General features: G+C 44.9%; 1 protein-coding gene and 1 long non-coding RNA gene across 2 annotated transcripts; both read left to right on the top strand.

Annotated features, from left to right (window-relative positions):
* On the top strand, nt 1-26,677 carry LOC138528676 (uncharacterized). Its single transcript, XR_011284202.1, has 3 exons — nt 1-90; nt 329-436; nt 26,486-26,677. It is a non-coding gene; the product is annotated as an uncharacterized lncRNA (long non-coding RNA).
* LOC138522841 (chemerin-like receptor 1) lies at nt 9,899-10,999 on the top strand. The gene has a single exon (XM_069635407.1). The coding sequence runs from the start codon at nt 9,899-9,901 to the stop codon at nt 10,997-10,999; it is 1,101 nt and encodes a 366-aa protein (XP_069491508.1).

Raw genomic sequence — 26,677 nt, 5'->3', positions numbered from 1 at the left:
CTGGATTTGCGAAGGTTGTCACCATCAAGCAATCAGAATAGTAGTCAATGGACCTAGAGGCCAAACACGAGGCATCCAAACTCACCCAAGGTAAGTTCATATTGCAAAGGCATGTTTAAAAAGACACCGCCTTTACCATGTGACATTATTTTGAGCATTTGCTTGAAGTCCCTGAATGGCTGCTCTTCCTCAACCATTGATGAAAGGGAACTTGATAGCTGGGGTTTAATTCTCTGCCAGCAGGGGAAAGTTTGTATTCAGCCAGGTAGAATGGGACTGTTTGCTACCAGCCAGTGATGTTATGTTAATGTATTGTTTTCCTTTGCAGCAAACAAATAAGATTTCCAACTGCATTTGGGAAAGTTGCCATCAAGAAATCAGAATAGTAGTCACTGGACAGAAGAAGCCAAACAGTAGACACCTGAATTCACCCAAGGTAAGTTTGCACATTAGTTTGTCCAGCCATTTTCACTTGGTCAAGCACTTGCTGTTGTATTGTTGTGATATATGTTCTGTTATCTACATTACTGCATGGCAGCGCTTCTCTAGCCATAAAAGACACGAGCAAAATAGTGAATATTAGTGGATTCATGTGTCATCACCAGGTGACATTATGTAGTTAGCTGAGGTCGACTGATGTTTTTTTAAAATTAGTTTTATTTAATTATTTGTAGAAATCACAGGGAAAGCAATGCACTTTTGGTACAAAAAAACTTACAAAATTTAAGAGATCGGAGGACATAGGTCCTTGACAATGGGGTGAGAGAATGTGACTTGAAGACAAATGTGCAGGGGAAGGTGCTGAGATTGAACTTGAAGGACCAAGTAAATGGTAAATGGAATGCTTCTTCTAAGTTTTAGTAGTCCACCGGGATATTACAGCAGGTGGCGAAACCAGTAAATCCCTGTTTCCATGGAGTCTGAAAGGACTCCATGGAAAAGGGGTTACTGAAGCATCGGCACTGTTGCTAATGGTGCTGATGCTTCAGTGAGAGACATGCAGGAAGCGGCCTGAAAACCCAGCAGGTCAGGCCTGCCGGGGGATCTGTGGCCCCTACCGGCATTTTTGTAGTATGGCGGTCCGGAAAGGGTGCCAGTACGTTGAGACTGGCACCCTTATTTCTGGATGCCATTATTGGAATGAGGACATGTGTCATCCACTGAAAACTAAATGGTCATATTCAACTTGCTCATGATATGCCTACCTAGGAGTTTAACTGGGGAGTGTTGTGAATACAATAGAGGGGTTGAAAACTCTTGCATTACTGTAGTGAGAGGTAAGTCTTCAGTAAAAGGAACTGCTATGAAAGCCCCAATAAACCGTTGCATGTCCATTATTGTGTCCGACAGAGGGAACTTGCCTTGCTTAATGCAGGAATTAGTAGACCCTGTGTTGACTAAAATTAGAGAATGTCACTCCTACTCGAGGCTCCTCTTCCGGGTTGGTAGTTACTGATAGTACCGGACAGGCCAGTGCTCCCTGTGGGCTGTTCTATTGAGTGTGACCATTCAATCCTGGGAGCGGGAAAGGGTTGCACCCTATTACACTTGCCCATGTGTAGTGACTGACTGTGGCAATAATTTCATATCCCAGAGCTGGGCAGGTGACAGCTGAGCCAGTGCTGGGTGAAATGTGCTGCCTGGGGTTGTATTTTCTGCTGTGTTTTGGGGCTCGAGGAATACGGTGGGGCAATTCAGGGCTGATGGTTAAAGGGGCAGTGATATGCTGGGACGTTAGGATGGAAGGGTATGTCCGGCCTGGTTCTACACTATCGTGCAAAATGGCCCATCCTACCAGAGGAGCAACACTGCAACGCCAATCAGAGTCTCATTCCTCCAAATCTCTCCCCTCTGGAAGCTTGTTTGTCCTCTGTAGAAATCTCCCATGTCCCTTATAACGTCTCTATGTCCCTCTGCCTAACCCTGCACAGGGTTGTGCTCGGGTAGACCTTCTGTAGTGCTGATTATTACCACACCTTCTAAGTTCAGCTTTGCTAATTTCTTCTGTACCAGCTTTGCTTCTGCCCTCTCAGCTTGCTCTGCCCAATCCTTGTTCTTCTCCTGTTACTACCTACATTAATGGATTATGTGCGTCTGTATTTTGGACCATGATTTCACTTCTATTTCAACCTCCTTACTAAAATCTGCTTGTACTTCTGGGGGGAGGCCCTTGCGCAGTACATGATAACAAATTGTGATATTTTTGTCCCATGCCTCCCCTGTCTCTAACCGCCACATCTCCTATACCTGTTGTATAGGACTTGTGCGATCCTCATCTACCTTAATCGTGTGAGCCATGATAGAATTAATGTTAGCTCTCGTGTGGTACATGCTCCTCAACATTTTGCACACTTGCGCTCAACAGTTGTTAACACTAGTGCCATTGTGTGCAGTGTTGCTCAATGTACCCTTCCGTGCCCAGCCTTTTTCAATATTGCGTCCCCTGCCACCCAAGCAGGGAGGCAAACAAACTCTTTATATCCCCCACAGCTAAGGTGATGCCTGCTGTATGCTTCTGTTGCGGCAAACCTCAGATCTCTCTACTCAAAATAAGTCCACCTTTCAAAAAGTGAGTGCACGTTTATCAGTAAAGCACATTTATTGTATATAAACCGGCAGGAGAGGCTAGATAACTCCTCAGAGACAGAACTAACCCAATTATCCATGAACCACACCAATGTTACACTTTTTATACATTATTGCAAATTTTTGTACAATCCCCCATATTCGTTTCAAAGTCATCCGCCCAAATATGATTGGCTATCCCTATACAAGGAAATCTAATACCCCTAAATTCCCACACTCTTATTTGACACTTTCACCTTAAAACTACCCCCTTTAACATACTTTACTATTTACAAGTACAACCCATTTTGGGCTCTTTTCATAGTAGGTATCAACATCATCACATGACTACATATTCACCTACAACAATTCTAATTTATTAACAAGTTCCATCTGGTTGGGGACCTCTAACCCCATTGTGATGCACATGGCTTTTACAAGAACAATTCATCAATATCAGGAAGGAGAGAAATAATCAAGTTTCTTTTGAACCAATGATACACATCTTATCCATCCAGACATGCTGGCATCCCTGGTATTTCTCATTTTACGCTAATCTATTGCTACTACCATTTCAGACCATATGGCATCTAGCATATCTTCTGGATAAACTAATTGAAACCTACAAACCATTTACCGATTCTGCCCTTAAGCACCTCTTGCACCTGGTTAATTAACTGGCCCCAAGCTGACCCTGCCATGTGGCCGGACTTCTCTGGTCACTGAGTAACAAGCTCCCATGTTCTCAGGAAGATTATGGGCCTCATTACGGATCTGGCAGTAACTGTGTCGGTGCTACCAGCAGGTTACTGACGGACCCGTAATTGTTTACCGGCACCTGAATTCCCCGGTAACACCGGGGGGATTACAACCTCGGTGGCCCGTGAAGGCTGCTGCTGGTAAATTGTAAATCCCCATGACTCTATAGGAATGGGGACCACAGAAGCACTGTCGCTATTGTTAACAGTGCCAGTGTCTCTGTGACAGCTTTGCCTACCGTGACTACTGTGCCCGGTACGGTCAGACCTATCGGGCACAGTGGCTCCAGCAGGCAAACCCCTAGGTGTGCCTGTCCAGAACCAGCAGTGCCAGTAAGCCTACCGGGACTGTTGTTTCTGGACCGGCACACTTATAATGAGGCCCTAAGGGTCTGGGGGTAACCGTGCCAGTGCTACCAACCGGTTGCCGCTGTACCCGTAATTATTTACCAGCGCCTGACTTCCCGGTGAGACCAGGGATTACAGGTGCCGGTAAACTGTAAGTCCCCATTCCCATAGAGTCCTATTGGACTCTATGGGAATGGGGACCACGGAAGGACCAGCACCATTGTTAACCGAGCCGGTGCTACCGTGATGGCTTTACGTACCATGACCACTGTGCCCGGCAGGGTCAGACTTGTCGTGCACAGCCACTCTGGCAGGCAAACCCATAGTGTGCCGGTCCGGAAACAACATTGCTGGTAAGCTTACCGGCACCGTTGTTCCCGGACCGGCACACTTATATTGAGGCCCTATATCTCTTTTCCACTACAGCACCAGGTTGTAAGCCTATGACCCACTAGCACATCATTTAGTCCTGACCATTTGATACTATTACAGCTGGTAGAATGCACTTAGATGCCTTCCCTAATCATTTGACCTCGGTGAACCAACTCTCCTGGTCAAGCAAAGTTTATCTCACCAACCTTGGTGTCTGCGGCCTACAGAAAACCCCAGCTATGAGGGACTGGCGGTATTCAACCTTCCCATGTATTCACTACGTGCCCCCTGTTCCACAAAGGTCCCAAACACATTTCCCTGATAACCCCTGTATGCATATGTTTGTGTACATGATTCCAAGACTACTGCATCCCTCACAGTGGTTTAACCATCCATGAATCTTTTATCTCGCATGCACATATAAAGCTCCTCACTTCCCATATGTAGATGCTACATTGCATGCCATACAAATTCATTGTATTCATACTGTATCCTCATGATTGTCATTATGTTGCTACATGTATGCAAAATCTAAAATGAATCACCTAAACACAAAATAGCACTAATAGTAACTCATTCCATTCTCATTAATTATACTACATACATACCAGATTGCAACATTGAGCTAACATCATGTCCAGCCCAGTCACAAATATGGCGCACACAATGTAAACCTCTTTTCTACATTAAGACCAACATCGATCATCCAAACACTTCTCAAGGGCGTAAATCAACTTGCCAGCTCCTGCTGTAAGGGAGGGAAATGTGTATATAAGGTTTACCCAATCCATGTGGGGCCAAGGCACATAATGAGGAAACACCAGTCTCTTCTGTAACAGCAGGAACTGCATTCCCAGTTCTTTAGGGGTGATCCCTCCCTCTCTTCTGATTTTTTTGCAGAGACCATTCGGCAGACCTGTGGTTCCTCCATGGCATTACCTCCTCTGAAGTATCTGAATTCCACTCATCCTCATCCTCCTCTAATTCTCTCTCTGTATATACTGAATCATAAGCTGCAACAGTGCTGTGTTCATTCCTATCTTGAAAACCCACAGTAGAAGCCCCTAAGGTGAGCGTTGTCTCATTTGAGGCCATCTGAGCTACAGGGATTTGGGGATCTTGGATAACTTTACTATTGATCTTAAAAAGAATCTGTCTTGTCCTCCATTGGTCTGTACCTTTTGTAGTGCACTGCCCCCCCCGCTCCTGCTGTCGATTTTGGCCATGCACTGCGTGTGCCAGCTTATGCGCTGTCTTTTGTAATGTTGCCTCTAATTGTTAGTGAGCATTATTCTCATTTTCAAAATCAGTGGGTCTCTGGTGGTGTCCCTAGGTTTTGCTGATGTTTCCCATCTTCGATTGGTGGAGAAAACTGAAGGGTGGTGTGCCCTATGGCAGGCTGCAGGGAGTAGGACCCATACCGAGGTGGTGGGGCTGTTTTTTTCTGTCTGTCACGGTACTAACTGGTACACTTCTTTCTTCCACAAACATTTTTCATAAATCGTGTATGCCTATTTTTCAACTGTTTCCCCTTATAGGTTGACAACAAATACGTATCCAAATGTTCCAATACATTCTTGTCATCCGTACCCTCTTCGTATCATGGTTTAAAGAGTTTACCCACAGTCCCCTGAACCCATTCCTTATGATACTTCAAAATATTTTCCTTATATTGCACAAGCGCTTTACACATATGCTCCAATGCGGTATCCATACTACCACAAGGCTATAACTGAGCTGAAGACAAAATCTGCTAACACTAGCCCATGTATTTACACAATGTATTTACACAATGATGTTGATCCTTCCTCTGTCTCCTTTTTTAAATGTATTTTATTGTGCATTTGTTAGGCACTTATACAGTAAGTCAATTCTGTTTCAAAGCGCCCACAGGGCAACAGAGAGGAAACATGGGATTGAAAAACTATGAATACAGTGGTAGGTAAAGTCAAACGGACTATACCTTGTGAGTATTCAGAACCTGCAAGTGCAGTAAGAAGAGGGGAAGTGTGGGGTGAGGGGAAGTGCTGGAATGTCTGTGCTTGTGGGTGAGCATAATAATGCAAGTGCTATGCGGGCTTGGGCCGCATAGGGTAGTGAGTGCAGGCCTACAGGATTGAGGCTGGTGGGTGCTAAGGCAAGTGCTGAGAGGTAGACAGAGACTGGGGCGATTGGGTATGGGAGGCCAGGTCCCTGAGGGATACATAAGGACTCTGGCCACTAATCACAGTGACTGTGAGATTAGCAGAGGAGGGACGAAGAGAAGGATAAGACACCGGCCCTCTGTTTAGCGAAATACTTTCCACACAGAGAGTTGGTGCCAGAGGACCGTAGAGGTCTAGAGGGAGAGTGTTTATTAATAGAAAGTTGAGGATAGCATGGTCCCAAGCCCCAGACAGCCTTGTGGATGATGCAGAGGGATTTGAATTTAATATGTGGCGCAACCAGGAGCCAGTGAAGAGTTTTTAGGGCAGGAGAAATGTGGTCCCTGGGCTTAAGGACAAGAATAAGTCTTGTTGCCCTACCTATTATGGATTAGCTAGAGAGGTTGTAAAGTGGAAGAAGGTAGATTCAGGACAAGGCTATTGCAGTAGTGAAGCCTAGAGAGCACCAGGGCTCAACAATCAAACCAAACCAACACTAAACAATCAAACAATGTAAAGCATAAGCAACATAAACAAAAGTTCACCAAATCAACACGGTCTTGGATGACTTTTGCTTGTTCTGGGCAGATTCCGCTCCCCCAGAAATGTCCAAAATCAACTTCTCTCAAGAAAAACCAAAGTCTTAAATTAGTTCTTGAAATGTGCCAAAGAAACAAAAAGTCACCCAAACAAAAATACACAGGTAAGAGTTTCTTCTCCTTTGGATGAAAAGCCCCCTTTTATGAGTTCTATAAAGACAAGTGCACCAATGGTAATCCTGGATAATGTTCAAAACAAAAGTACCACTTCCACTTTGATAACAACTTTGCTTTTCTGTAGCGTCTTGAATGCAATTTGTTAGGATGCGTCTCTTAAGGGAGTTGCTCTCCTCGTGGCAAGTTCCTCCTGCCAATGTTACTGCAAGAGCAGGTTTCCCTGTCACACAGACTGCTTCTTCTTCAACTTCATCAACATATGAATGTTCTGACAAAATTCTAGCCAACCACAGTTCTATTCTCTAATGCTGCGACTTGATATTGTGGAAATGTTTTAGTCAACTTAAGCAACACTCTGACCTCTACACATTGGAAAGGCACTCTTTGTTCCACTACTACAAGAAAGGGCAGTCTTGTTGCCTTTCCTCTTAATCTTGCAGCTGCCACAAAATCTGCTTTAACTTCTAACTGCCACCGTTTCAGCTTTACAGGTGTATATGTATTTCTTGTTACACGCAGCCAGCTCCCTTCCCCAGCTTTACAGCGTCTCGGTGCCTCCAGGGTTTACCCCAAAGCTGTCATACTACTCTCCCAGTCTTATATAACATTGTCACCCTTGTATCAGAGGACACTGGGGTAGTATTAGCTTCAACAACTTCAAGACAACAAACCTCAGTTCTTATTTGGGCTAGTTTCCTCTCCAGAAGGTTCTGTCTACTGGCTTGGGCAAAGCTTTTTCTACTTAAAAGTTCAGCAACTTCTGCAACAATTAAATGTAGAGTGTTACACGAGTTAAGGTTTACTTCGAAATCAAATATAGGCATACACGATTGGTTCTTGATGGTAAACTCCAACTTGCTACTTGCATTCCCTTTAATGTAAACAGCAATTGATTATGACAATGATCGGGAAACACAGTAATTCATATGCAGCCTCTCTGAAGTGAGATATTCTTGTAACCATTTAGTAAAGTCTGCTACAGCTTGTTAAGTCATAAATACTACCGTTCTCCCTATTACTAGGAGGTATGCACATTTTCCAGTTAATGATTTAGTGTAAGAATGGGAAAATAAAGACTTTCTACACAGGTGAGCACTTCAGCGTTTGCAGGATAAGCACGTGATACATTTCCCTTTGTTTAACAAGACTTCCCACAACTACGAATGAGTTTGCTAGCTTTACCTTCTACGCAAGTGAACCTCAGCTGGTTACAGTTACCAGCAACGAGTGTCTACTTCTTTGGAGTACGGCACTTAATTTACCGGCTCCAGAATTACAGAGGCTGCGGGTTTCTTCCACTTCCCAACTTTGCTTCCTCTGCTACTGCTACCACAGGCACTCTCAGGATCCACACCTCTCCTCAGTACGGGTGTCTCGGATCGGGCCTCACTAAAGGAGAGTCTTCCTCTTTACAGCTTACCAGGGCTTGCTTCTGCACATGGGCCTCAGGTAAAACACAGGACTTTAGCACTGCATTCACAACAATTAGGCACACCTGGAAAGACTGCCAGCTTCTTCCAGTCTCTTCCGATGACGCTACAGACAAACAGGGTTTATGAGCACAGGACCAACTCAGAGCCTGCAGGTGAAATCTGCTCTTCCTTTACTCTGGCGCCCCTTCTGTGGTCACAATTCCTTTTGAACTGCCAGCCTCCTGTTCTTCTTCTTCTCCTACTGCCATTGCCGACCTTTCACCACCTGCTACAGATTCTCTCTGTTGCTCCCTCCTGCAGCAACCTTTTAAACCCCTCAGGTGGACTAATTGGCTTTAGGTGCACACCCTCAAACTTAATTGTCTGACCTTACCATAGGCTATTAGGCTTGCCTGCCTGATCTCTACTCTTGCATGCCTCTTTAGCATGCTTTTTCTTCACAGTCCCTGAGGGATTCTGGGACTTGTAGTCCCTTTTAGGAACATTAGGACTTTTTACTTTCCTGATTTGGTAAAAGGCCATCAGAAGTGTAGGGTCAAGGGGAAAGTTAAGAAGGGGTTCCTCCCAGTCTTCCCAGCCTGATTTCCCCCTCATGTGATCCTCCTGCAGTACACCACCCCCAGGGTCGGGATCAGAGAGCGCCTGCCTTGCCCTGGCCATATGAGAAGGGTTCCAGACCAGGATCCTGGGGGGAATCCCATTGGATTCTCCACACTAGGGATTCCCAATTTAGATCAGAACACAATGCCCATAATGTGTTTGAACATATTTGAATGCACACTGCTGGATGGCAATACAACTACAAGAGGTACTAGACTTTTTTTTTCTCCAAAATCCGTATTATGCAAATTGATCTCTATTAAAGTTTTCATCATACATGTCTGTTGGCATACTTTCCATTAAAATTAAATGAGATCTCTCAAATAAAACTTTAGAGACAAGAAAGATAGAAAGATAGAAAAATAAATGGATAGATAGATAGACAGACAGACAGACAGATAGATAGATAGATAGATAGATAGATAGATAGATAGATAGATAGATAGATAGATAGATAGATAGATAGATAGATACAAAGACATTGTTAGAAATTATTTATAATTGACGTGGTCACAAGGAATGTGTTTTGTTCACACTAGCTCATTGGCCATGAATAATAGTAATGAGAGAGAAAACAGAAAGAGAGGGACATAGGTAGGGAGAGAAAAGACACACAATAGAGTCAATACTGATTGACGCAATATAAAATTACATTCGCATCCATTTTTCAAAAATCATCCTGTGTTCTGAAACTGGCCACTTGCTAATTTTGCATCATCATTGTTTTTTCTTCTGAAATATACTTTCTAGATTCCACATGATGTCTAGTTTCTCTCTCGGTTTGGTTCTGTCGGGGTTGAATAGCATGTTTTGGGCAGATTTTACGTGCATGTAGTAGTTTCATACGTTTATACTTTGAAAATGATGTCTTTTGCATTTTGTTGTGTGTTTTTGTTTGTTCTTAAAGAAAATGGTTTAAAAACTGACTGTAGACAATTTTCTTCAGGAGACACAGTTGGATGATGATGATGGAAAATGTCACGGGTGTGCTGTCTTCTTATATGGCAAACACAACAAATCCCGAAACCGCTACCTTTACCCTTCAACAGGACACAGACAGCCATCAGTACACAAACCTAATTGCACGATGGAACTTCTTCACCGTTGTGTCCTTCTCCATTACTTGCATTCTAGGGATCACAGGCAATGGATTTGTGATTTGGGTCGGCATCTTTAAGATGACCAGGACGGTCAATGTCATCTGGTTCTTGAACTTGGCCATCGCTGACTTCATCTTTGACATCTTCCTTCCCCTTCACATTGTGCCGATGGTGATGGAGCATTATTGGCCATTTGGAGACATTCTCTGCAAGATAACCAACACAATATTATACCTGAACATGCTGACAAGCATCTCCATCCTTGTTGTCATAAGTATAGACCGCTGTGTTTCTGTGCTTTATCCAGTTTGGTCAAGGAACCACCGAACTCCCAGCCTGGCATGTATGATTGCATTTGCTACTTGGCTGTTTGCAGTCATCCTCAGCTCTCCCTACCCAGCCTTTTATGAAGCTGTACCTTTTCGGGATATAAATGTCACATACTGCTTTGGCACATATGGGATTCAAGAAGAGGATGTGGATTTCATCGGGATTATGCGCTACAAGGTCATGATCATTACGAGATTTGTGTCCATGTTTGTGGTCCCATTCATAATTATCATCATTTGCTATGGGGCCATTGCTTTAAAGATTAAGAACAGAAAGCACCAAAGTACATCCAGCCGGCCTTACATGATCATCATCACTATCATTGTTCTGTTCTTCATCTCTTGGTTTCCGTTCCATGTCTTACCGTTACTGGATTTTTATATTGATTATCCACCATATTGGTTCCTCAATGTAGGTGTAGTAGCTGAGGCTCTAGCAACCAGTTTGGCCTATTTCAACAGCTGCCTCAACCCCATTCTGTATGTCTTCATGGGCAGAGACTTCAAAGATATTTTCAGAAAGTCTTTCTTATCTGTCTTTGAAGGAGCATTTAACGAGGAACTTACTGTGGAAAATCTGGATGGAAGAAACCCACCCAAACCTTCATGCGAAGTAGAATCCCAGTTGCTCTGAAGCTTCCTTACATAGATAGATATGTCTTTGGATTATGAATAATATCTTTCAGTGTCAACTTTTCTGCTTCGATCAATTAATGGGCACATAGTTATATCCTCAATCAGAGTGTGCAAGAAGGCTCTCAGTGGTTACAGTCAAGCCCTCAATCAGAGTGTGTCACCAGGGACTCATGGATGATTTCCTATTAGTGCCTTAAACTCTTGTATGTGTTTTCAGATGATGGCCAAGTAACTACAGGAATGTCCATGCTCTTTGTAGATTATCGCTGTTGATATTCTATATGTTATTCTATTTATAGAGTGCACATACACCGCAAGTGGTTTTTTGCTGCTATGCTTGAAAATGGAGAAGAGAATGCTGAAACATATTCAAAGGCGTAGGTGAGAGGTATATGCTTAAGGTTATGTCTGAAGATTGAACATTTGCTAGTAGACTGCAGCTTCAACAATAGAGCATTCCAGTAAATGACATCTGCAAAGGAGAAAATGTGGTATCCCATTTCTGTGAACTCGAGAATTTAGAGATGCAAAATGCAAAGTGACTGGAAGTGTGAGGTGTCTGACGAGAACATTCATGCCAAAAGTCGAAAACCAGAAATGATGGATCACACTAGCAAAAATAGTGACAAGAAATATAAAGAAATTTAAACAAAATAAAATATGTATTCATTACTCAAAGTAGTGAAAGCAACGAAAGTGAAATATGTGTCTGTCAAGGAGAGATGGTAATTAGGCGTTGGCACCACAGTGAATAATCTATAGCTGACACAGGAGGCCCTTAAGAAATCCAAGTTAAAGCTCATTGCCATAACTGTCCAATGGCCAAAATGGCACTGATACATGAGAAAAAGGAAAGCTATGGAAGAATTTGCCTAATGTTCCAGATGTGAAAATAAGTGGAGAGGAACTTGCTAAATCTGAGGTTAAAGAGAGAGGGATTATGATGGAAACCAAGGTCTTAAATGGGTGTTAGGTCAAACAACCTTTTTTTATTGTATATAGTTTATTTTGAATTTATGTAAACCTTTTACAATTACAAGAATTTACGTAAACATTTTACAATTACAAAACAACTCCATTGCAATTAATTGCTGAATCATTATTGATCATACATCTGCTTAAAACAAAACTACACAGTTACAATCATATCATCCTCTTTAAAACCTTACCCCATTACTCTTTTAAAAAGATGCATTTTACAAGTGTCATACCAGCTAGGACCAAGCTTATCTTTCCCCCATTACAAAATATCCCACCATTCACCAGCTGATAATGATTTTGACTGATCAATGAAAACTCCCAAATAGCGAGACCTTAGATCCGTCAGAGCCCTGCGTGTCACCACCAGATGGAATAGTGATTCAATACCCCCATCTTACACCACAGTGTCTGCAAACTGCATTCGCTTCCCCAATTGTTTCCTCAACAGCTGAACCTCTCTTGTCGGCAGGATATCGAGGTGCGTTTTCATAAATATATCCCGATAGTGGGCCGAAGGAAACTTTTGCAGATACCTGCGAATTTGGTTTAGTAAATTATTCCCACGATCTATTCCCAAGACTAGTTTATTATCCTTTCTAGGTTCTTGAGTGAGGATCCAATATCTCTCATGAGGTTTCCTTTTATGGCTTCATCGGGTTCCCTATCAGTATTTCTAGGGGAATATCACTGTGCCTGAGAATGGCTGCACATTTCTCCATCTAAATCCCCAGCCATTTGTCCACCAATTTTTGGTCTCTCTCAGAATTTCAGATGGGGGTATATTATTGCGGGTCACACTTTTCCTAAACAGGGATATTGTCTTCCATTTAACAATTGACTCCATAGATTGTAGCCCAAATTCGATTTGGATGTCCACCACTGACTGAGAGTTTGGTAGTCTTAGGACCTTTCATCAAAAATGGCCGTATAAAAGGCCCCAATCTTTTCATGATAGGCTCAGCATAGCTTCAGCCCCAAATGTTAGAATCTGTATGACCATTTGTTTGCAAAATGCAATCATATGAAGCATTGAGAAGGTCCCATATCTCCTATGCAGGTCTCCTTCTCTTCCTTGTGCCGCTAAATGTTAACCTTGGCCCAGAGTTTCCTAAGATGTGTCTGGTCATTAACATTCCTATTTACTACGGCTCCCAGGTATATTATTGTTTCGACAATCTCTAGGCGCTCCCCTCCTATGGCCCATTGGTACAACCCACTTTGCTTTCTTTGAGCTGACGACATCACTAAGAACTTAGATTTTTTAGCATTTAATTGAAGTCCATTTGCCTCCAGATACAATTGGAAGGTGGTTAGCCTGCGCTGAAACCCGACATGCGTTTGGTCAGTAAAGAATAAGTGGTCCACATTTAGGACCCATGGCACCTGAGTGCCATTGATTTTCGGGGTGAAAGACTGGAAAGACTTCTGAGAGTCTCCCAGATCAGCCATATATTGATTGAACAAAATTGGGGCTAGCGAGCAGCTTTGCTTAAGTCCCCTAAACGTAAGAATTTGTGCAGAAAGGGTGCCCTGCGGTAACAATCTAACATGAATCGAGGTATCTGTGAATAGCACCGGAACCACTTCCATCAGGCCATCAGGGCAATTTCTTCCTATCTGTTTAGCTCAGAGTCTGTCCCTGCTCACTCCATCAAATGCTTGTTCAAGATCCATGAACCCAAGATAGATGTTTGACCTCATCTCAATGGATCACAGCTTCAGGAGATTGAGCAGGAACAGGTTGAGGGTAGTACCAACCCATTTCACAAATCCAGTCTGGCAAGGATCAAGGCAGTCTACCTCCTGTGCCCGAATGTTTAGGTCTCGCAATAGGATTGTTGCAAATAGCTTTTCCAAGGAGTTGAGAAGGGCAATTGGGTGATAATTCTAAGCATCTTCCCGGTCTTCCTTCTTGAAAATAGGCACTACGACTGCCTCTCTCCATGACTCTGGGATCTGTTATGTAGCCAAGACCTGGGAATAAAACTCTCACTGCAAAATCAGTCCAAAACTCCACATTTTCTTTTAGCATATGATTAGCCAGGCCATTGGGGCCTGCTGTTCTAGATGTACTCATGTACTCAGTCCTCCAATCATCAACCTGATGTCTTCCCGATCTATGCTAATTGTCCAGGTTCCCACCAATTCTCTGTATTTTTACTGGGATTTGGACTCCCTCATCTCAAACACCTTAGTGTAAAAGTAAATCCACTATTCCTCAGGGGCCTGACTGATCATGAGGGCCCGGTCAAGACCACCACCATTGTTCAGCAGGCTCCAAAGGTTTCCTGTATTCTCCTTAAACACTGCTCTCAGCATCGGCTCAGCATCCAGCTGCAATCTTTTCGCCCTGGATGCTAAGAGCTAGTTTCGATATTTATGTTTCCTTTTTGCTGTTTCCTTTTTTTGATTTGATTAAGCATGTTGGGCGCATTTGCTTTCCTTAAATTCCTGATATCAGCTCTTAATTTGTTCTTAGCCAGCCCCACCTCTTTATTGCTTTATTGGTGACATGGACTAGGTGGAAGTCTGTGTCATGATCTCTGCTTCCAAAAGATCAGGACTTGCCCGACTCCCTTGGAAGCAGACCCATAACCCCGATTCCGAGTGCCAGCCAGTCCCAATTGGGACCTTCTGGACCCTGTCCTGGCGCCAGTGGCACCAGGCTCATAAAGATGCCCAGTCCCAGCGCTGGAAGCGCCGGGCTCATAATGCTTGGGTGGACTTACCTGCAGCAGACCATGCTGCTTACTTACCTGCCAGTTGAACCCCTGATCCTCTTCTGTTTGGGACTACTTTTCCTGTTGGTGGGGCAGGAGCCACTCCCTAGGTTCAGAACACTGGAACTCTTCTGGAAAGCAGGAACTAGGCGTGGCTGTGGAAGGAGACACCTAAGCACTACAGGAGGCTATTTAAACCACACCCGATGGATGAATCTTGCTTTGCGTTATTCTGCATTCTCTGCAGCAGAACGCTCATCGTGTCTTCTGCTTCTGATCCTGGGCCTAAGGGAACAAAGGCTTACCATCCTGGAATCCAGACTTCAGCAGCACCTGTAAAGACAAAGAAAGAACAGGTTAGCACTACGGTCTTCAGTGGCAGCGCATCTCTTACCTGGTCCATTGGCTGTCACCAACGCCTCGCGCTGCATTCCGGCATCTGAAAGACAAAGGCTTACCTACTCTTCGCATGCTCCGGAGGTCTTTGCACTGCATTCCGGCATCTGAAAGACAAAAGCTTACCAGCTCTTCGCACGCTCCGGAGGCCTTCGGCGCTGCATCCCGCATCTGAAAGACAAAAGAAGGTGCGTTTAAAGACATTGGGCAACTTTATTACTTATGTGCCATTACTCCTTCCCACGCCGAATCCAGTGGGTATTCCAGCACCCTTCAGCTTCTCTAAAGCTCCGAACTTGTACCTGCAAGATAAAAGGGACAGTTAGTGCGCATCGTGAAGCAGGCTACAAGCGCTTACTTACGTGCTTCCAGGCGCTTCTATTCCTCACGCGGGTTCGATCCTCAACTCTCATCAGCCCGCCATCCGCCATTGCCGGAACCCTGCAAAACAAGAGATATCATTACAAAAGACTTTTAAGACATTTGAAGTGCCCAGAACTTACCGTTCGTGCAGTTAACGACGGACAGCAGTCCTCTGAGGTCAAGAGGCCTGCACCCTTATCCAGTGAAGAAACTGATTACGGCACCCTGCCCCGAGGCAGATGGAGAGCTCGGCGTTCACTTACCTAAGACATCTTACTCTTCGAGTCAGACATACAGTGCACAGAGGTCCAGCCCAAAGAGCCAACCGTGTGTTACACATCACCTTTGAAGATACGGCATTCACCCAGTCAAGACCGGCGCCTCTGCGGGAATCAGGTGAGCGTTACAGAACGCAAAGCCTATCGCAAAACTCCCACCCAGGCGCTATGGAAACCTCGGATACCGATCAGCTAGCCCAGTTACTTGGGGAACTAAGAGCAGAAGTGCATGCAGCCCGTCAGGAAACGAATGCTCTAAGAAGGGAACTGATTATTTCCAAGGAGCGAACAGACGATCTCGCTAGACAATTGCTACAGTCACAAGCCGGACAAACTCCGTTACCCGCATCAGGGGCAAATCTTCCTTCAACACCCTCTACGAACCCAGTGCAGATCAACCTACCTGGGAATGTACCTCTGGCTCCGCCCGAACGATTTTCTGGTGACCCAAAGAGGTTTGCAGTATTTATTAATCAGTGCCGGTTGCACTTCTTATGCCGGCCAGCAGCCTTTCCAACTGATCAAGCTAAGGTAGCTTTCGTGCTTTCGTACCTTAGTGGCAATGCGGCAGACTGGTCGATCCCTCTAGTTAATCAAGATGATCCGGTCCTCCATGATTTTCAAGCTTTTCAGCTCAGTATGGAAAAACTGTTTGCAAGACATTCACAGGGGCAGGCCTTGGACAATGAGCTCCTTTCATTGCGACAGGGTAATCAAGACCTTTTGGCTTATATTGCATCTTTCAACAGACTGATAGTGGAAACTCGATGGCCTGAGGACAAAAGGATTACGCTGTTTTATAGAGGTCTACGTGGAGAGCTCAAAGATGTGTTAGCCCAAGTAGTGAATCCCCCGCAAGACTGTTCGGACTATATTGACTTAGTCGTTCAAATTGACCACAGACTGCAGAACAGGAAGGCCGATCGTTCCAAGTTTGATGCTCGAGTATTTTCCAAACCACCAACTCCTACCAAAGGAGTAGACTCCGGGGAACCCATGCAAATAGGGGGCCTGAAAGGACCACTAACACAAAAGGAGCGGGAAAGGAGAAAACAGCTGCAATTATGCCTCTATTGCGGAAACTCGGGGCACTTTCTTCGAGACTGTCTAGTGAAACCAGCCAAGAAGGCAGTAGGAGCTGCAGTTACCAGGGTCACAAACTCTGAGCAGGGAAACAACCTCGCCCGACAAGAATAGAGGTCCTCTTGCCGAGCGTTAAAACCAGTTCCGTGACCTCGCATTTCGTGATACCTATGGTCCTCATTAGCCCTGAACATCCAGATCGATTACATGTGATTGAAGCTTACGTCGACAGCGGTGCCATCGGCAATTATGTGGATCATGAAATGGTTTTGAGGATGAATCTGACTCTTTGTCCAAAGGCTGTAAAGGACGTCATTACTACGGTGGATGGTACGGAGATAGCCTCCGAACCAGTAACGCATACCACCCAAGAAGTGACGCTAGTAAGTCAAGATGGACACCATGAGAAGATTGTGTTCGATGTGATCAAGGCCCCTCAGTTCCAGATTATTCTAGGAATTCCTTGGTTAGAGAAGCACAATCCTCAGATCGATTGGCGAGCAAGAACGGTTCAGTTTCCAGAATGTGTCTCTACTTGTCACCCTCGACCTGGTGTTGCACTGGCAGCAATTTCCTCGGAGGCTCCTCAGTTACCTCCTGAATACCTAGAATTCCAAGATGTTTTCCGGAAGGATCAGGCTAACTCTCTACCTCCTCATAGGTCTTATGACTGCTAGATAGACCTGATACCTGGATCTACTCCTCCTTGTAGTAGAATTTATGCCCTCACCGAGCCTGAGAATCTTCACCTCCGACAATACCTGGATCAATACCTAGCGAATGGGTTTATTCGTCCTTCCAAGTCCCCTGCTTCCTCAGCTTTGTTTTTCGTTCCAAAAAAAGAAGGGGACCTTAGAACTTGTATAGATTATCGCGCCCTGAACCAGATCACCGTTAAGAATAGATATCCGTTACCTTTGATCCCTGAACTCCTGGACCAAGTCAGAAAAGCATGCATATATACAAAGCTGGATCTTAGAGGAGCCTACCACTTGGTACGAGTAAAAGAGGGCGATGAATGGAAGACGGCCTTCCGCACCAAGTATGGGCTATTTGAATATCAGGTCATGCCCTTCGGACTTTGCAATGCCCCGGCCGCCTTTCAATATTTTATGAACAATGTCCTCAGAGAGCTCATAGATGTGTGTGTTGTTGTTTACATTGACGACATCCTCGTTTATTCTTCATCGGAAACTGAACATCGGAAACACGTGAAAATGGTCCTCGAGAGATTGCGTCAACACAAACTTTTCGCTAAGTTGGAAAAATGTGTTTTCAACGTGACTGAAGTTGAATTCTTGGGATTCATATTATCACCTAGCAGAGTGCGTATGGATTCAAAGAAGGTCGATGCAATTCTCAAATGGCCATCGCCATCGTCCGTAAAAGGTGTTCAAAGCATGTTAGGCTTCGCTAACTTTTACCGCAGGTTTATCCCCGAATTCTCTCGAATAGTCCAGCCCATCACCACCTTGTTAAAGAAAAACAAACGTTTTGAATGGTCTACCGAGGCGGAACAAGCTTTCCAGAATTTGAAGACTAGATTTATCTCTGCACCGATCTTAAAACATCCTCGCCCAGAACTCCCCCACATCGTTGAAACTGATGCTTTGAGCCTTGCCATGGGGGCAGTTCTATCACAAAAGGACCCAGTAACCAATCAGTTGCATCCCGTGGCATTTTGGTCCCGCAAATTCTCGCCTCCTGAAATCAATTACACTATTACTGATAAGGAACTTCTAGCTATCAAGTCTGCCTTTAAGGCTTGGCGGCATTATCTTCTGGGGGCCCGACACACCGTTACTGTGATTACAGATCACCGAAACCTGCAATATTTGAAAACCGCAAAAGCTCAATCCTCTAGGCAACTCCGTTGGGCACTATTCTTTGCCGAGTTTGACTTCATAATTACCTATCGACCTGGTACAAAAAACGGTAAAGCTGATGCCCTTTCTCGGATGGGAGTGGAAGAACATTTGATCAATCCTAAACCTGTACCTATCATTCCCGAACAAAGAATTCTAGGTGTAATCGCCACACAATCCATAGAGGAAGTTAAGGATAAAGCCAGGCTACTGGTAACTCCAGCAGACATACAGAATTGGCATCTGCAGGGAAAGGACTTTACGGTGAAGGACAACCTATTATATTTCCAAGAACGGTTATACCTGCCCAGCAGAGATTTACAGAAAAAGGTAATCTCTTGTTATCACGATTCTTTAATGGAAGGACATCCCGGTATGACCAAGACCTCGGAAAAGATCAAGCGCTACTTCTGGTGGCCGTCTTGGAAAAAAGATATCAGAGACTTTATAATGTCCTGTGGAGTATGCGCTCAAAACAAGAGTCAAAAGAAAAAACCAGCCGGCCTCTTACGCCCTATTGACATCCCGCCTCGCCCTTGGCATACGCTTTCTATGGACTTCATCAACGATCTACCTCCATGCTCCGGCTACAATACGATCCTAGTAATCGTGGAACTATTCTCCAAGATGGCGCATTTCATTCCACTCAAAGGCTTACCAACAGCAGCAACTCTGGCCCGAGAATTTCTTGAAAACATCGTCCGACTGCATGGTTTTCCTTCAGTTCTAATTTCGGATCGAGGTAGTCAATTTATTTCTCATTTTTGGCGAAGTTGCTGTCAGTCGGCTCAAATTGATGTGAGACTTTCAACCAGCCACCACCCTCAAACCGACGGACAAACCGAGAGGACCAATCAAACTCTGGAACAGTATTTGAGCTGCATGCTACAACAAACTGAAAAAACTTGGAAAGATATCCTTTGGATAGCCGAATATGCCTACAATAACTCTGTCCACTCGGGAACTGGGAAGACCCCGTTTTTTCTTTTATACGGTAGTCACCCTCGAACCTCAGAGTTGGATCCACTCCAAGATCTTGGAACACCAGCAGTAGACCACCTGCATTCTACAATCACTCAAGCCTTTAAGGAAGCCGTTTCTCACCTTCAAAGGGCAAAAGAACAATACAAGAAAGGAGCAGACCAACATCGGAAAGAAGCCCCCCAATATCAAGTAGGAGATCAAGTCTGGTTATCCACCAAATATCTACCTCTAAAAGGACCACGCACATTCAACCCAAGATACCTTGGTCCCTATTCCATCACTGCCATAGTAAATCCAGTAGCGGTCAAGTTGCACTTGCCCCCCCACATGAAGATACATCCCGTCTTCCACGTCTCTCTATTAAAACCCGTGCAACCTCAAACCCGACTAACTACATCTCCAAAACCTATTCTAGTTGATGGAGAACTCGAGTTTGAAGTCAAAAGCATCCTGGATTCCAAGATCTCCAAATCTAAACTATTTTACCTGATTGACTGGAAAGGCTACGGTCCCCAAGAAAGATCCTGGGAATCTGCAGAATATGTCCACGCGCCTCGTCTAATCAAAAGATTTCATCGAACATTTCCTAACAAGCCCAAACCCCCGGAGAAGCCCGGTTTGGGAGGGTCCTTGAGGGGGGGTGCTGTCATGATCTCTGCTTCCAAAAGATCAGGACTTGCCCGACTCCCTTGGAAGCAGACCCATAACCCCAGTTCCGAGTGCCAGCCAGTCCCAATTGGGATCTTCTGGACCCTGTCCTGACGCCAGTGGCACCAGGCTCATAAAGATGCCCAGTCCCAGCGCTGGAAGCGCCGGGCTCATAATGCTTGGGTGGACTTACCTGCAGCAGACCATGCTGCTTACTTACCTGCCAGTTGAACCCCTGATCCTCTTCTGTTTGGGACTACTTTTCCTGTTGGGTGGGGCAGGAGCCACTCCCTAGGTTCAGAACACTGGAACTCTTCTGGAAAGCAGGAACTCTTTTCTTACATAGGCGTGGCTGTGGAAGGAGACACCTAAGCACTACAGGAGGCTATTTAAACCACACCCGATGGATGAATCTTGCTTTGCGTTATTCTGCATTCTCTGCAGCAGAACGCTCATCGTGTCTTCTGCTTCTGATCCTGGGCCTAAGGGAACAAATGCTTACCATCCTGGAATCCAGTCTTCAGCAGCACCTGTAAAGACAAAGAAAGAACAGGTTAGCACTACGGTCTTCAGTGGCAGCGCATCTCTTACCTGGTCCATCGGCTGTCACCAACGCCTCGCGCTGCATTCCGGCATCTGAAAGACAAAGGCTTACCTACTCTTCGCATGCTCCGGAGGTCTTTGCACTGCATTCCGGCATCTGAAAGACAAAAGCTTACCAGCTCTTCGCACGCTCCGGAGGCCTTCGGCGCTGCATCCCGCATCTGAAGGACAAAAGAAGGTGCGTTTAAAGACATTGGGCAACTTTATTACTCACGTGCCATTACTCCTTCCCACGCCGAATCCAGTGGGTATTCCAGCACCCTTCAGCTTCTCTAAAGCTCTGAACTTGTACCTGCAAGATAAAAGGGACAGTTAGTGCGCATCGTGAAGCAGGCTACAAGCGCTTACTTACGTGCTTCCAGGCGCTTCTATTCCTCACGCGGGTTCGATCCTCAACTCTCATCAGCCCGCCATCCGCCATCGCCGGAACCATGCAAAACAAGAGATATCATTACAAAAGACTTTTAAGACATTTGAAGTGCCCAGAACTTACCGTTCGTGCAGTTAACGACGGACAGCAGTCCTCTGAGGTCAAGAGGCCTGCACCCTTATCCAGTGAAGAAACTGGTTACGGCACCCTGCCCCGAGGCAGATGGAGAGCTCGGCGTTCACTTACCTAAGACATCTTACTCTTCGAGTCAGACATACAGTGCACAGAGGTCCAGCCCAAAGAGCCAACCGTGTGTTACACATCACCTTTGAAGATACGGCATTCACCCAGTCAAGACCGGCGCCTCTGCGGGAATCAGGTGAGCGTTACAGTCTGGTCTTCTCAAAGCTCCTGTTTTTTCCTTATCATTTCTCAGAATCAAAACCTATTCTACTTCGTTCGGATAATCCGACACGTATTGTACAAAACGTGCCATCATATTCGGGATTTCCGACGGTTTTATCATGAGTCTGTTCTGGTCCCCGGTTAACTCAACTGAATTAGCAATACTTCCACCCTACGACATCCTGCCATTTCGCAACCGATTGCCATCAAATCATGATCGCTTGATTTCAACCTTAAGATCAACATTTTTACTATTGAGTCAGCGATGCCATCTGATAGAAAGCAGTAGTCCAGGCAGGCTCTCAAAACACCTCATCTTCAGGTGACTGGCTCTGGCATGTCCCCCCTTGTCTGCCCATTCAACATAATTAAATCTTGGGAAGCAGCTCCATTGAGCAATAATAGCTCTTTTTCCACCAACATTGCTTCATCCCTCACCTCACCCAAAGCATCCAGGTAATGTAGATTGAAATCACCACATATCATTATTTGATGTGTTCTCTCCAGTCATACGAGCATCCTCTATTAACGAGACAAAAGCACAATCAGATGGCATGCTCATGCTCCAGTACACATTTAAGAGGACAATTGCTGTTTTTTTTTATGACCGGGGCAGTGTCGTTCAAGTCTTACCTTCTGGATGTACGGAGAGGAATTAAGGATTCAATTACCCTTTTGACGAGTGACAGCAGGCCCTATAAGGGGCGCCCTAAATGTCCCTTTTGGATGGTGTACCCTACACAGATAGGTTTGGCCCTCAACCAAGTCTCCTGAAGGGAAATAAGATCAAAGTGATGCAGGCCCAAATTCTCCTTTTCAAACAGGTCCACAAATCCTCTTGTGTTCCAGGAGCCTAACTGGAGGCTTTCCTTCCCTCCCTTTTCTGGTTCTAATGGTTACGTGGCCCCACCAAAGCTGCTGCCAGCCAGTCCCAACTTTGGGCGTTTCCCCCGTCAAGCCGGGGTTTCTGCCCACCTGCCGACTGGTGCTCCCTTGCTGCTTGATTTCCGATCGTCACTGTAAATGTCTGGAAGGCTTGTGACTTGATGCTTTGCCCTTCCGAGTCTACACCCTTCAGAGTGGTGGGGGCAAAACCCTCTTTAACCTAGGGCTAGTATTCTTTTGGAATGGGGTGGGACGATAGATGTAGTTCAGCTGTGAGTCTGTCTGCACAATTACTGAACTCAAAGTCCAATGGAAACATATAATTACTGAGTTCCAATATCGTTGATTTTAAAGCCTTAGATGCCAAATGTAGAATAAATCAATCTACATGTCGCTCATCAACAAACTGGACGACTTGAATATCGTCTGTAGTGATTGTTCTTAATCTTGGAATATGGTGCAGCAGAATCATCACATTCCGCCGATTTAGAATCAGATCATTGTCTGCAGGTGTCAGGTGTTCTAGATATACTCGGTTAGATTCCCTCTTATTATTCCATTCTGATCTCACCGAGACACACATTGGTTTCTCACATTTCGGTGCATCACGGTTCCTTCCAACTTCATTGTTCCTATTGCACTTCTGATTGTCTTTTGCTACCATAGAGCCCTTTGGTTCCGCCTGTCTGGTAGTCACCTCTTGTCCGACCCTTGATCTTTTACCGATGCTTAGCCACTTTTCTTCTAAGGTCGTGAACTGGGAAATCCTCACATCACTATGTATAGCTTTCCCAGTTTGTAGGTCATCTGCCAGGGGTTTGGACAGCCAGACCTTCGAAATCTGCAGAATCTGATGATCAACATTTCCCCACTCCTCAGCCACTTCCTCTCCTCGAATTATTTCCACCAGGTCACTCAAACATGAGTCTGACATTGCCTCAGTCTCTAGAGTTCCCGTAGACTCTGCTCCTGGCTTGCTACTGATGGCATAGTTAGATCCTTCGTTCTTTGCAATGTGCTGATTTCTCCAAGAGCGTCCTTTTTTTTGGCCCTTCACATTTGGGGCTTCCAGAATGGGTGGGGGAGTTCTCAAGTTTCTCAAAAATGCCTGTGACCCATTTGACTTTCACTTTCCTCCTTTTTTCATGTTTTTTGATTTTTTTAAATCTTGTCGGGGTACTTTACCCTGGGTTCCCAATCTCCCCCCTATCGAACCAAAACTTTGGAATATCGAAAAAAACATTTGCTTCAAGGGTAATTTCTCAAGGGGCCAGGGAATGATCTTTGTGCAGTTTATATGCAGCGTTTTCCTCATATTCCTCGATAAGACTGTTATTAGTAGGCCCCCCTTCAGGTCCCCTTGACCATTCTTCATTGCCTCCCGGGCCAGGCATTTCCTTATGCTTCCCACCCTTCTACTGGGTTTTTGCACCATTCCCTTCCTTTCTCCTGCCATCAGAGCTCGCACTCACTTCATTGCCTGCCCTTCCATCGCTCCTTGCAAATCTTTAAAGTTGCTCTGCATCCATTTGCAGTCTTCGAGTACGGCTGCCATCAAAGTTGACTTATCCAACTTTTCTCTCCTTGCTAAGTCGCATAGGCGATTTTGCCAGTTTAAAGATGTTTCTGCTTCCTCATCAAACCGCTCCTGGACCTTTACTACAAAGCCCTCTAAATAGCTCATCTTGGAGTGAGCCATTGCTATGAGGGTAGTGTAAGTGTGAATTGAAAAATTATCCTTGAGTTGGACGTGCGCACACCTCCCAATATAAATAGGAATAATATATATATCCTGAAATGTTTGATAATTGTCAGGTGTGCAGCAGCAGTGAAAGCAAAAAGGGTAATTTCTCAAAACATATTGTCAATAATACTTCTTTGCCAATCATTTGCCCAATAGCACTTTGTTTGCCCATTACTAGATGCCCACCTAATTAGCTTAACTCTCAATCATATCTAGATGAGTATTATCATCACTTACGAGTGGTCTTTATGTGCACATTCAACTAGTTCACCCTTCAATGTAGACCCCCTTATAGGCCGTTATAGTACAAGTAGATACCAATGCAGCACACACATCAATTAATACGACCTTAGCATGTTTAACTAGGCACGGCTTAATATGTTTGACATTTGATATTACCAATTGTGTGATCGAACAAACTCACATTTTATGGATGACCGGCATCAGCTTATTGTTGTGTAAATACCCAAGCGACTAATATTCAATAGATACATTCATTTTTCAACTCATTTATCTATCAAACTGAATGTCTCACTGTAATGGCGGGGACCGCATTGAACTGCTATTTAGCGACAACTTTATTTTTGAGTATGCGTTACCATTACGGCTGGTGATTGCATTTAATATCTTTGCGTTGAAATATGGGATGCTTCGTACTAGAACAAGGAAGTGGTACCAGGTAACACCTGGTCACATTACAAGTACTCTATTAGGATTGGACAACGACGCCTATTGATATGAAATAGCAGGCACACCAACACGAAGCCGTTATTTACCAGCACATACATAGCACAATAAGGGCCTCATTACGACCCAGGCGGTAAGGGGTTAACGGCACCGTAAAAGGTGTCAGCGCCATTAAACCCTTACCGCCTAATTACGAGGTCCCTTTGCGGGTCCCGACCTGAACGGCTGGTTTTACTAGCCGTTAAGGAAGGAACCCGCAAAGGGACTTTCGAGGTAATTACAGTACCGTAATTTGCGGTACCATAATTACCACCTTCCCCATTCCCATTGAGCCCTATTGGGGCAAAAATGGGAATGGGGAAGGGCCAATGGTGAATGGGGAATTACCGCCCCGCCAACCTTGGAATGGGGCGGTAATTCCGCCATTCACCATGGCGGAGTGGGTATAATACCGGCGTCAACCATGGCGCTAATGGCGCCATGGTTAACGCCAGGGTCGTAATGACCCCCTTAGTGTATACCGTTGTGGTTACAAGTTCACTTTGGGCCTCATTACGACCCCGGCGTTAACCATGGCGCTATTAGCGCCATGGTTGACGCCGGTATTTTACCAACTCCGCCATGGTGAATGGCGGAATTACCGCCCCATTCCAAGGTTGGTGGGACGGTAATTCCCCATTCACCATTGGCCCTTCCCCATTCCCATTTTTGCCCCCATAGGGCTCAATGGGAATGGGGAAGGCGGTAATTACGGTACCGCAAATTGCAGTACCGTAATTACCTCGAAGGTCCCTTCACTGGTTCCTTCCTTAACGGCTGGTAAAACCAGCCGCTAAGGTCAGGACCCTCAAAGGGACGTCGTAATTAGGCGATAAGGGTTTAACGGCGCCAACACCTTTTACGGCGCCGTTAACCCCTTACCGCCTGGGTCGTAATCGATATTACGATCTTTGGGACAAGCTGTTTTGGAGCAACCCTATGTTGCTAGGCAACGTCGCAATACTTGGATCATGTGACCAGAGAGGTTTTAGCTTTTCTGGGCTGTTATAGGCTATTGCAGCCAACGCTCTCATTCTTCGAACGTACGACCGGCCACACGGCATGCACTTCGCCAGTAGTTTGCATTGAAGCAGTGACTTGGTGAGTTTCTGTAGCCAACACTTGAGTAAATATATTCTAGTTACATAGCAGTAACGGCAATTTGTACTTTATCTTACAAGGGGAATTACCCACGCTACAGATAGACATATATTTTCCGCAGTCTCTCTTTTGCAGTCAACTTGTAAGTAAAGGGGCAATGGCAAACGCATTGAATGGAATCATATCCCTGTATTACAACTGTGCTAGCAACCTACCTAAAATACGGGTAGGTAAACGTTGAACATTTAATTTTCATATTAAGTTCAAATACTAGTGATCCTTGGCGTTTCTAATTCAACAGACAAAACAATATGAGTATGATTTGTTTTTAGATTCCTGCCACCATTGAATATCTCATTAAGTTGGAGTAGAATACACAACCGTATCTTGCGCGGGAATTTGCGCACATCTAGTACTTTGACGCCAATCTATCAGGTACTTTTCAGTTGAAAACTTTGCCAGTAAGGATGTGGTTATGCGCAACAGTTACCATATATGTTACTGTGCATACATATTTCAAGAAC

This window comes from Ambystoma mexicanum, chromosome 1q, assembly GCF_040938575.1.
Source record: "Ambystoma mexicanum isolate Mex_15411 chromosome 1q, UKY_AmexF1_1, whole genome shotgun sequence".
Lineage (NCBI taxonomy): Eukaryota > Metazoa > Chordata > Amphibia > Caudata > Ambystomatidae > Ambystoma > Ambystoma mexicanum.
Note: the sequence above shows the minus strand (reverse complement) of the source record. Positions and strands in the feature narration are given on the sequence as shown.

Coding starts and splice junctions, on each gene's coding strand:
- LOC138522841 (XM_069635407.1), top strand. CDS start 9,899: ATGATGATGGAAAATGTCACGGGTGTGCTGTCTTCTTATATGGCAAAC.